The sequence below is a fragment of the Protobothrops mucrosquamatus genome, unplaced genomic scaffold (assembly GCF_001527695.2).
Source record: "Protobothrops mucrosquamatus isolate PMUCROS unplaced genomic scaffold, P.Mucros_1.0 scaffold139, whole genome shotgun sequence".
NCBI lineage: Eukaryota > Metazoa > Chordata > Lepidosauria > Squamata > Viperidae > Protobothrops > Protobothrops mucrosquamatus.
Genome location: NW_015386505.1, coordinates 1,027,485 through 1,040,386, shown reverse-complemented (window position 1 = coordinate 1,040,386; position 12,902 = coordinate 1,027,485). Strand labels below are relative to the sequence as shown.

The following is a 12,902-nucleotide window of genomic DNA, read 5'->3' as shown; positions in this document are numbered from 1 at the left end:
ATCAAATAAACTTTTAAAAGTTATTTACATCCATTCAGGTTTAAAAATCCTCTTCCACCAGAATGTTGAATTTTGAAAAATTTCTGAATCTCTTGGTATGTGCTATGGGCTACACTTTTTAAGTGCCTTCAATATTTGTTTTGAACGGTCTTCAGATTCTGCTGATATCTTAATTTCCCTGAATACAGAAGTTGCTCTCTTGATACATGAATAGGCAATAGTACCCATATTTCTCCCTGATACCTTTTTAATGAATAATTATCAATATTGTTTTAATATACTGATATCTATTATATCATTGCTTATGTTATAATCTGTTTCTAGCTGCTTTGGCATAGGAGATCAATTAATAATAATTTTGAATGTATTCATTTATTCATTCCAAAACCAGGCACCCTCTAATTCATTCCCAAAACAGATACTTTCTCTCTGCCTTCTCTTCAGAAAGAACAAAGTCATCTAACTGAAAAATAAGACAAACTGAAATGAAAAATAACAGAGTATCTAAAACACCACAGAACAACAGAATACCGCTGCCTGCATTGAAGCTTGTTCCAAGAAAAAAAGCTGGTATAACTTTTAAAGTATGCCAATACGGTAATAGAGAATATAAGCTCTAGCTCACTGCAAGAAATAAACCAACTGAAATACAGCATGGCTGCAGTCATAAGTGAAGACCTGGGATGCAAAAGCAACAAACAAGAAACATGGCTAAATAACACATCACCAAAATGGAAGATCAGGTTGGAAAATAAGATCAGCATGCTAAGATCAGATGAAACAAGAACAGATGAAAGAGGAGAATCTGAAGAATTAAGAATAAGAAGACCAAAGAATACCTGACAAAGAAATATCATCTAGAAACAAAGCAGATTAAGGAACCAATGAAAACAATAAACAGCAAATAACAGGTATAGCCAAGAAGATCAGCTGATATGAAGCTCAAATTGCACACTACAGGCAGGTGAATCAGAAACATTTCTCCCAGTCCATCAGTGGAGAAGCTGCAATGACCCAGCTAACACCTAACAAAGAAGAAATTGTGCAGTTCTGGGACCAGCTTTGGGATAACCCAAAGAAATGCAACAAGAATGCAGTTTGGATGAAAAAGAAGGTAGATAGGAATAAAAAGAAACTGACATGAAAGAACTTGTAATAACAGCAGAAATGGTGGAGAAAAGGGCAAGAAAGATCAAGAATTGGTCAGCACCAGGTGAAGATAAACAGCATGAAACATCTGATTGGTCTGCAACCACTCATAGCCAAGCAGTGTAACATCATACTTCAAGAAAGTGAAACTGAAGAGTGGCTAACATCTGGCAAAACTGATAATGAAAGAGCTAACAAAGGGGCAGCACTAGGCAGCTAGAGGGCAATTACCTGCTTATCAACAACTTTCAAATTGCTAAGTGGTGTTGTACCTGAGGTAGTCCAACAGCATCTGGTTGAAAAGAAGATCTCCCCATCTCAGCAGGAAGGAAACTGACCAAACAGCAGAGGAACAGAACATTGTAACTCTCTGCCATATGATTGACTAGTTAAATGCCTAGAAATAACAGTAGAAACAGCAAGTGCTTCATGCAAAAATCAATCAGTTGCTGATCAATAATGATAGACTGGGAGAGACTAATATCAAGAAAGGAATCTTTCAAGAAGACTCACTGTAACCTGTGCTGTTTGTTATTGCATTGATTCCTCTGTCAACAATATTGAACAAGCCAGGCCATGGATATTAAACATCAGAAAGATTTGTCAGGCTATCCCATCTCCTTTACATGGATGATCTGATGTTATGTGGAAAAACACCATCTGAAATGGAATCGCTGCTCAACACTGCCCAAATATGCAGCTGAAGTGCTGCAATAGAGTTGGACTTGACAAATGTGCCACTCTCACCATTTTTAGAAAAAAATAGTGAAAACTGAAGGAATCAAGATGCGCTATGGAAATAACTTGATGTCTGGATGAAGATCATCACTATGTATACTTGGGCATCCTCCAAGCTGACAACATAAAGCACATTGAAGTCAAGAAGAGGGTTAGAACTGAATAAATCATGAGAGTGAATAAGATCTTAAAGTCCATATTCAGTGGCAGAAATCAAAGTGATTAATACCTGTACAATTCCAGTCATTGGATACATAGCTGGAAAAGTGGCCTGGACTCAAGCATGACTAAAAGCCTTGAATAGGAAGAACATAGAATTAATAACAATGAATCATTCCCTTCATCTATGCAGTGAGGCTGACAGACTCCACTTAACAAGAAGCATGGGTGTGGAATGTTGGAAGTACACCAAACAGTTGATGAACAAAAACTGGCATCTGAAGGGCACAAAGAAAATGCACTGAAGCTAGTACTCTAGGAAGGTATACTGAATACTGAACAGGCCTACAAGAAAGACCAAATGGATAGAAAAGAGACATGACAAGTCAAAGTATTATATGGCCAGTACACACACACACACACACACACACACACACACACACACACACACACACAAACTAGCAGGCAACAAACAACAATAAAACCTGATAATGGCTAAGAACAGGAAAGTTGAAGAAAGAGACAGAGGGGCTAATTCTGACTACACCAGACCAAATCTTAACACAAATGCATACAAAGCCAGAATTGAAAAGACAGCAATAGACAACAAATGTCACTTGTGCAAAGAAGATGAAGAAACAGTGGACCCCCTAGTTAGATACTGCAATAAGATCACACAGACGATTACAAACAATGTCATGACAAAGTAGCAACACTGGTGCATTGGAAGATTTAGAATAGAATAACAGAGTTGGAAGGGACCTTGTAGGTCATCTAGTCCAATCCCCTGCCCAAGCAGGAATCCCTACACCATTTCTGACAGGTGGCAGTCCAGCCTCTTCTTGAAAGCCTCCAATGATGAAGCACCAACAACATCTGAAGGCAGTTTGTTCCATTGGTTGATTGTTCTCACTGTCAGGAAATTTCTCCTTATTTCCATGTTGAATCTCTCCTTGATCAATTTCTACCCATTATTCCTTGTCTGGATTTCAGGTGCTTTGGAAAATAGGTTGACCCCCTCCTCTCTGTGACAGCCCCTCAAATACTGGAACACTGCTCTCATGTCTCCTCTGGTCTTTCTAGGTCCCTGGGAACAACTCAATAGGGGATTAAAATGCCAAATCCAAAATGCCAGTCTAAACATCTGGTTGAGTGTGCAACTAACCATAATAAAAAAATAGGAAGAGATGATAAAATCTAATAGACTTCTTAAGCTCACAGAGGTGAGGGGAGTACAAGAGAACTAATATCAGATCAGATGGTAAAAGTAACATTATTATGAATTCTTCCTGTTTTTGTTCCATAAATGAGCCTTATTAGTGATATTGTGATGACATTTATATGACACTCTATTTCAGTTTATGTGACAGCTAATTATGGAACATTTCAAGTAATTGTCTTCCACTTGAATCTTTTCTCAATATGGTATGTGTTGGTGATAGTACATTTCTTGCTGGATCTAAAATATTGTATTGTCTGGAACCATGTAACAATTCATCCATCCTCTGTGTAATTTCTTTAACACAGTCATAATCAACCATTTTCATAGTGTCTCCACATGCACAAAAATAGTCATTTTCTCATTAGATCTTTTATATAAGTAGTGGAACACAAAAGGTTTTATTTATAGACTGTAAGATATAATGTCACTATGGAGTTGGATGAGGAAAGAAAATTACTTATGTAGATCATGTCTATGAGTGTTTCTGAAAGAAGTGGAATTCAGGGAATAGTTAGCATACCAGTCAAGACAAAGGTAACCAACTGAAGGGTAACAGGAACTTGGATAGTGCTAAGTCCTGCTAAATGAATTTCACTTTTACTACTAGTACTAGTGTAGTAAAAGAATGTTGCATCTAAAAGACTAACTGACATAGGTTGCCAAAATCTATAGCAGTGTTTCTCAACCATTGCAGCTTGAAGATGTGTGAACTTCAATTCCCAGAATTCTGGGAGTTGAAATCCACACATCTTCTAACTGCCAAGGTTGAGAAACACCAATTGATAGTGTAGTCACTTGCAGGCTACCAAGAACAAATTGCACAGATGGAGGACAGGCAGGAAGTGTTATGTCAGACGTGTCAAACTCGCAATGTCACGTGACGTCACGCAACGTATCGAAGCTTTTTCACCATTGCTGGCAATGGGGTGGGCGTGGTTTCCCAATCACATGTCTGGCCTGCGGGCCGGCAGTTTGACACCCCTGTGTTAGGTTAAGAAAATCCTCAAGATGGGATTTATTGTGATTCCTTGAGGCCACCCCATCTGGACTGTCATATGATGGTAAGGCTGGAAGTTATGATACTTTTGAACTTCTTTCTGTTACAATGATCTCTAGATGTTTTTGCTACACACCTTTGATTCATAGAGGGACAACAGACTACTTGCTGTCATTCTATGGTACATGATATGTGAGTGTCCTTTCAAGAAATCAAGCCCTGGCCAGTTTACCAAGTGAAAATCTTATATACTCCTACTCCTACTCCTCCTACTATTCTTACTACTACTACTACTCATCTTACTAAGAACAACTTCTTATCAAAAGGCAATTGGGCAGCCAGAGCTGCTTTGGGGTGTGTATTTTTTACTCCTCATTTCAGACTAATGTTTTCTCTTCAATCCCTAGATGCTGATAGACACTGTGAATTTATTGGGAATCCTTTGAAGATTAAAAGCACCAGAAAATCATTATCATGTATCATTGGATACTTAGGTGAGTGTTTCTAGCCAAAATGAATTTAAAAGTGAATACCATTGTATACAGTATGTCAGGTTAACTGAATTTGGTAAATGCAGAATATTTAAGAAAAGGCAATGTGCAAACATTAAGCATTGATCAAAGTGCTCTTGAAGCTGCTCTGTGCAACACCTCACTGATAACTTACAGCTTTGCGACATTTGCTTTACCCAACAAAAAATAGCTTTTCTACATACATGAATACTATATTTTAAAAAATGAAGCAGCCAGTTGAGGTGAATTAGCTATGCATCAATGATTCCAATCAAAGCAGTGAAATGGAATACATCCTGGCCCAAAGCACATTCTCAAAGCAAAGCAGTGGATCAAAAGTGCCTAATTTGCAAAATCCTAATAAGCCCAGAACTTTCCATATGTACTTAGTAGATTGGGAGACCATATAGCTCTTCACTGTAGGCTTTGATGAATATCTATTCTTTCATGGGTAAAGAACCTCATGTAGGTTTGCTCAGCTGGAACAGTAAACGAGGAACAGAGTTTTTATTGGTGTTTGGGGGCCTTTCTCTTGCTTTCCCTTCCTGTTGCCAGAGGGCTGCAATGGCCAAAGCAATGACATGATAATCTTGCAATTACTAAAAGGGACACTTCCATGCTTTGTTGTAATTTTTGCAGTATTTTGCATTTAAAAAAAAAATCTGGGAGAATTAAATACTGATTAAAGCTAGCAGTGTTTTGTTTTGTTTTTTCTAACAACTAGCAGTAAAAAATTACTATATTATTTTCTGTTATAACATAATATTGAAGACTCTACATGATGCACAAAAGAAATTTGGGATATATATATCTATTCACATTTATTCTGCAGATTATGAGTTATTATTTGATGTTTTTAAAAAATCTAATTCAGTATCAATTTGTGGATATATTTAGAAGTTTTGATATATACTATTAAACTTCCCTAGCATATAGATCTTCTGGGATTAAGAACATAATATTAGGCTTTCAATCATTTTTCTGAAATAAAGTGTGTCTTTTTCTTATTCTTTCAAAATTAAAACAGATCTATTCTGCTAAAAGTTAAAACAGGTTATAATATTATTAATAGTTTATGAGGAAAGTTAATATAGAATAGAATTTACTTATTCAAATAGAATTTACCACATTACTCACCTACTGTGGCTTATCAAAGTAATTGCTTGCCAGAGTTATCTAAACCATGCAAACAAGACGAAATCCTAGCTATCTATCTTGTACAGTTGAAATGGCTTCTCTATAATGGCTTCTCTCCCTTTTATTATTTTTACCAGCTAATCATTTACTGAATTTCTCATGTTTGACGTGACAGTCATAGACAGATATTCAGAGATAACTCTATCTTCTTCCCCAGACTGTAAAAAAGATCTTCTGTTAAACATTTTTATTGACATATATATTCCTGAGCTAGACAGATTTAGTAACCTTTGTGATTTCTCTGGCCTGACTTTATTTCTTTTTATAACTCTCTATTTCTGGAAATTTGCTATTTAAGAAATGAATTTAAGACACCTGACTTTTAAAGTTCCAGGTTCACTAAGTGGTGCCAGCAGGTCTAGGCAGAGGAAAATAGGACACTTTCTGTTAAATTATTGGTTTATGTCTTTGAAGAAATCTTTCCTGCAAACTGTGTTGTAGATTGAATTTGATTCACTAATGTACTCTCCCAAATTAAAGGCTGTTTCCTTCAACACCTGTGTACTTAATCTATATACTACTAAAACCTTCACTGTCATGACCTTTAACTGAGTAAAATGGATTTGGATTTGCAACTTCCTGTTGACTTCTTTGTTGACTTTCTTCTTGAAAGCCTGACAGTGAAGGAGGAAGGAAGGAAGGAAGGAAGGAAGGGAGGGAGGGAGGGAGGGAGGGAGGGAGGAAGGAAGGAAGGAAGGATTTTTGATGCTCCCTGCCAGTTTCCCACAAGGACACTCAATGGGGAAGCCAGCAGGAAGTTGGAAATCACTCCCACTGCTTCTTTGCTTACTCACGGTCATTCGTTGTCTGTTTAGATAAGGAAATATTTCTGAAACAATAAACCAGTGGGGCATGGATTGTCTAGTTATTATATAAAATTAAGGGTTTTCAGTAAAAAATAAAAATTGTATAAAGCTAATATAAATTGAATAAAGCCCTTGGAATAGTACAATGAACATTCTTAAAGATAAGCTAACCAAACGATATATTGATACTAATATGGTCAGGGCTTTGCTGGGGCTTGGAAGTGAATCCCTCTGGAAACTCAATCCCACACTTTGCAGCTGGATAAGGCTCAAAGATACACGCCCTAATAATAAAGGTCAGTTACTGTGGAATCAAGCATGGACTCCATTTATAAACCAGACTCTTATGCCTGGATCTCTTTCAGTTCATGCTAACAGACTTCTTACCATTTGTTTCTTGCCACAATGTTTAAATAATGCTAAAATTCTGGTCCCTGGCACTTTGCTTCCAGTATTACTATCCCATTATTCATCCCAAATGTTTCCTTTTTCTCTCTCCTCTTCATCCTTGGCCTAGAAGTGCCAGGAACTTTCTCCTCCGTCCCTGGCTGTGGGAACAGCAAAGGCTTGTATCCTTTCCCTGCTTCCATTTCCTTGTCACTGGAGCTGAAAAATTCTACCCCTTTGATTGGTTCTATCTCCCATCCTTATGGACAGAGCTCATGGGAAAAAGTGAGAGGTCTATTTCTTTTTCAGCAGAAGACAGGCAAATTCGTCCTTTTTTCTGAAGTTTCTACCTCACCTCACCACTTCTTGGTGATCAATTGAAAAGTAAGGAACTTCTGTATCTTCAGTATCTTTGATAGCTCCCCTTTGCCCAGAATCTTTCTCTTCAGAGTCAGATGGGTTTACTTCTTTTTATTAGTTATCCAACTGCTTCGCTCCCCTCTTTGAACTAGCTTTCTCCCTTTTAGAGTGAGAATTGCTAAGTGATGCTGAAGTTACAGTTTGGCCAAGCTTGTGAAGATATTGCAAATAGAGCCTTCAGAGGAGGCATGGAAGCATGGAGGTCAGTTTGTCATTTATTTTGATCCCACTATACTCTAGGGACCCTTGGTGCTTACAAGGCCATGATCAAAACAACAGAATTACAACAACATGCAATTCAGATTGCAAAAACAAAGCAAAGAAAAATAATAGTTAAGAACCAGAAGTGGTATAGGTGATGTTTCTAAAAGGTCTTCAGAAAAGCTCCGTTTTTAATAATTTTCTAAGCAGTCTTATTTCTGTAGAGATGCCATTCAGTAGAGTCAGCACTGCTACAGAGAAGACTGGCTAGCTTGGCTTCAGGGACATCATGGAAATGTGGGACAACAAAGAGCCCTCCTAGCCAAATCCAGTCAGAGTTCCATAATTACTTATTTGCCAAACCTTGAAAAGCTTTATAGTTATCACCAGCACTTTGAATAGTATGCTGAACTGAATTGCTAACCCGTCTAATAACCGTAATGTAGGCATAAAATTCTTCTAGTTTCAGAAGCCATTTAAGACATGGGAATGTATTCTGAGTAGTGTTTAAAGCATGGATAAGAGGTGGTATAAGAGCAGGAATAACTAGTATTAGGTCCTCCTGCAGCAGGTAACAATGCAATTGGTACATCAGCTGAAGCTGGTCAGCTATGTCCCAGTCATGTCCTCCTCCTGCTGTTCAAGTCATGAATCCAGGTTACAGGTGGTCCTTGCTTAACCACACTATTTGGCACTGGAATTTCCATCAGTGAACAATGCAGTTATTAAGTGAAATATCATGTTACTTAGTGTCAGCAGTTGTCAGGTGCAAGGAATCAGGATGACACAGCTAGTTGATCAGAATTGTATGTTTATTACTGCTCATCTATTGACAGGAATCTCACTAGTCTAGAGAAATTACTAGATAAGCACTGCAGATTTAGGGAGGATCTGATCTCCACTGCTTCCTCCCACTTAACGATTCCAAGCTGCCCAGTCTTTTCACTCTTTTCCTCACTTCAGCTCCAGATTCCACTGCATCGGTTTCAGTTGTCCCAGTTGCAGTTGTTAGTCCAGATCACTTCTCTTGCCCTGTTGTGCTCATCATTGCCTCTGCCACCTACCTTTGCTGTCCTCCATAGCACCAGATGACCTTTGTTATCTTCTTCTCCCACTGCTGAAAAGGACACCTGGCCTTCAGTGGAATGCAGGATAATGGAAAGGACAGAAATGGGGAGGCAGAAATGCAACCAGGCTATCAAGCAGTGGAATTTTGATCATGTGACTGTGGGGCGCTGCAATGGCCCTAAGTTCAAAGAGTGGCTGTGACTATCATTTGTTTGGTGCTGTTGCAACTTTGAATGGTTGATGAATGAATGGTAGCTAAGCAAGGACTATTGGTACCTGTTTGTTGAATACCATACACTTTGTACTCTTCACATGTGTCTTGCGTGTACAATGGAAGAGAATTTTATCTGTTTAAAAATGAATTCTGTCAAGTCACACCAAAGTTTGTTTAGTTAATTGGTTAGACCAGGGGTGTCAAATTGGTGACCCACAAGCCAGATGTGTCACATGCAGGCCACGCCCACCCCCACCCCGGCTGAGCAAAGGCAAATAATGTCATGATACGTCACGATACATCACGTATCGAGTTGACACCCGTGGGTTAGATCATCCTTCCATTCATCCATCCAAGCATTATCTACAGATCATCAGATTCTTTGCAACTCTACTTATTGTAAGTTTACCTTTCTTAATGCAAAGCAAAGACTTCATCAGAGAGGAACAGCACAGCGTTAATTACAGTATATGAATATGAATAGAATTCCTGCTAACAACTGGAAACCTTGCAAACATCTATTTAAATATGGAAACAGCTTCCAAAATATTTGTAACCTTGAAAGCAATATGCTTTATTAGCATATTGCTAATGAGCAAATGCTGAAAGAACAAGTTATCTAAAACATGCTACTCTAATTGCTAAACAAGTATTATGTCTCTTTTCACAGTGGCGGATAAGCTCAAGTAAATAATTTCCACAGATCCTCTGATTATGATAATTGCCCCTCCAGGTTAATCCAAGGTTTATCAATTTCCTGTCAGAAATCAGGAAATTTGAACTATATAAGTCCTCAATGTGATGATATGATCATGGTTTGAAATAACTAATTCTTTTAACAAAATTACAGAGATTCATCCTGCAATGAAGCCTAATATAATCAAGTCAACACCAAGCCTTCAGAGCTCAATGTCAAAGCGACTACTTGCTCCACCTGGTCATTCATCATTAAGTATTTTGGGAAAGAGAAATTACAGTCATCATCACAATGGCCTGGATGGTATGTATGAAGGCCTGATATCTTAACCTTCTTCCTGCCTGTTCTTTTTTTTTTTTAATTAACATTTGGGAGGATGCCAGTGGCTATATTTATCAGCTTATCACTGACTTTTATTCTAAGGAGTTGGTATAAATAAAATATGGTACAGGTAATAAATCAGGTTTGAATAAAAATAGGAGCTATTTTTAATCTTCCTATAAGAGAATATATCTATAACATATCACAATAGTGCTTGAATGAGAAACCTATTAAGTATCCCACTGAGAAGGTTTTAACCAATTTCTACAGTATACATCTATGATACAAGCAATTTTAAAACTTCACATATCTTTAGCTGCAGGCTTAGTATTAAGTAATGGATTTTTTTTCTTCTGTTCAATCACATCTGATTTTTGGAAGCTGCCAGGACAAGCCCCTGCAGTTTTCTTGGCAAGCTTTTCCAGAAATAGTTTGTCATTGCCTTTTTCCTGGGGTGGAAAGAGAATGACTGGCCCAAGGTCATTATCAAATTGGATAACTATTTTTTTTTAATAATGTAATTGATTTGAATTCTGTAACACTCCAGTTAAACTTGATCTATTTTAAATATAATTTTAACATCAACCCATATCTTCTAATAATAGAGTAAAACCCTCTAGAAAGTCTAGCACAATTTTCGTTCATAACTTTATGGTACTCATGGATTTCTGTTGTTGGATTTTGTTGGAACATGTGCAAGATAGTAATAGTTCTGAAATGTTATGATTATGGAAGGTAAACACACAGGAACCAGCTATATTAAAAGTCTTTCATTAGAAATATTTCAGTCCTTGATATGTTAGACTTTTCCTTTAAACCAAATGCTTTGCTTATTTAATTGATTACATTAAAAAACCCAGCTTTTTAAAATGAAAAATCAAGAATAAATTCTTAGATTAAATTTACCCCACTGTTTATCTCATCAGTTAGCTTTTGGAAAGCAATGATACCAATCTGAACACCTGAAGGCCATCATACTGATTTATTCTACTATATGTAAAGAATACTGATGTTCAGAATAGGATGTGTTTGCTATGTGTAATTATATCTGAGACTAGATTGCCAATACCGAGTGTCAAACAGGTCAGAATGATAGAATTCATTACATCCTGGTTGTGGCCTTGCAATTTATGACTGTTGGAGACAAGATTATGGGTTTGCCAAACCAATCTTATTTCATTTTTTGATAAACTGACTAAATTATTAGCCAGTGAAATGCTGTGGGCATAGTATATTTAGACTTCAGCAAGGCATTTGACAAAGTAGACCTACTTCTTGGTAAGCTAGAAAAATGTGGGATAGACAATATCACCACCAGATGGATTTGTAACTGGCTGACAAACCATACTCAACTAGTAGTCCTTAATGGTACTATATCTACATGGAGGGAAGTAAGCAGTGGGCTCCATCTTAGGCCCAGTACTCTTCAATATCTTCATAAATGACTTAGATGAGGGAATAGAAGGGAAACTCATCAAATTTGCAGATGATACTAAGCTAGCAGGAATAGTCAACACCCCAGAATAAAGATCTTGACAGACTTGAATAATGGGCCCTAGCCAATGAAATGATATTTAATGTGGAGAAAAGTAAGGTTTTATACCTGGACAGGAAAAAACAAAGGTACAAGTACAGATTAGGTGAAACCTGGCTCAAAAACAGTAACTGTGAGAGGGACCTTGGAGTCCTAGTGGACGATTACTTAAACATGAGCCAGCAATATGCGGCAGCAGCCAAAAAAGCTAATATAATCCTTTGTTGTATAAACAGAGGCATAGAATCAAAATCATGTGAAGTATTAGTACCACTTTACAAAGCCTTAGTAAGGCCACATCTGGAATACTGCATCCAGTTTTGGTCACCACATTACAAAAAAGATGTTGAGATTTTGGGAAAAGTGCAAAGAAGAGCAACTAAGATGATTAAAGGCCTGGAATTAAAACATGAAGAACAGTTTCAGGATTTGGGAATGGCCAGTCTAGAGAAAAGAAGAACTAGGGGGACATGATAGCAGTATTACAGTATTTGAGAGGCTGCCACAAGGAGGAGAGGGTCAATTTATTTTCCAAAGCACCAGAAGGCAAGACAAGAGAGGACAATTAACCCGTGGAACAGCTTGCCTTCAGAGGTTGTGGATGTTTCATCACTCAAGGTTTTTAAGAAGAGACTGGACAGCCACTTGTCTGAAATGATATAGGGACTAGAAGACCTCCAAGGTCCCTTCCAGCTCTATTCTGATTCTGCCCTCTTTTAATTAATTTGGGTAGATTTCTATCTCACCTTTTTTCCATCATGAAACTCACTGAGCACATACACTTTTCAAGCAGTCTTTCCTATGTGACATAATCAGTAGACAGTTTTTTCATAGTTCCCCCAGCAGATGGACATAAAGGTTAAATTCATATAGGAAGCTTATCTAAAATTTAGATGGATTTTGAACCCAGCTACTATTGGTAAACTAAATTTATAATTTAATTGTGATCTGTGAGCATAAACAATTGTAATTCCCTAAGTCAGTGATGGTGAACCTTTTAGAGACCCAGTGCCCAAACTGCAACCCAAAACCCACTTATTTATCACCGAGTGCCGGGTGGGCATGGCCACGGTGGTCATGGCAGACTCGGTGGGCGGGGCCAAGGCAGACTCGGACTGTCAGGGGCCAGTCCCTTGCCATCTCCGGAGCACGGCATGCATGCCCACAGAGAGGGCTCTGAGTGCCGCCTCTGGCACGCGTGCCATAGGTTCGCCACTACTGCCCTAAGTTATGATTAAATCATGGCTTAATATGACAAGGAAACCCTATTTTAGTATCAT

General features: G+C 37.9%; 1 protein-coding gene across 1 annotated transcript in view; it reads left to right on the top strand.

Annotated features, from left to right (window-relative positions):
* MTA3 (metastasis associated 1 family member 3) overlaps nt 1–12,902 on the top strand; it is a 129,786-nt gene that overhangs the window by 78,303 nt on the left and 38,581 nt on the right. The window contains exons 15-16 of the mRNA XM_015813105.2: nt 4,673–4,759; nt 9,921–10,070. Of these exons, the coding sequence (XP_015668591.2) occupies nt 4,673–4,759; nt 9,921–10,070 (237 nt within the window). The remainder of the gene's footprint in view (nt 1–4,672; nt 4,760–9,920; nt 10,071–12,902) is intronic.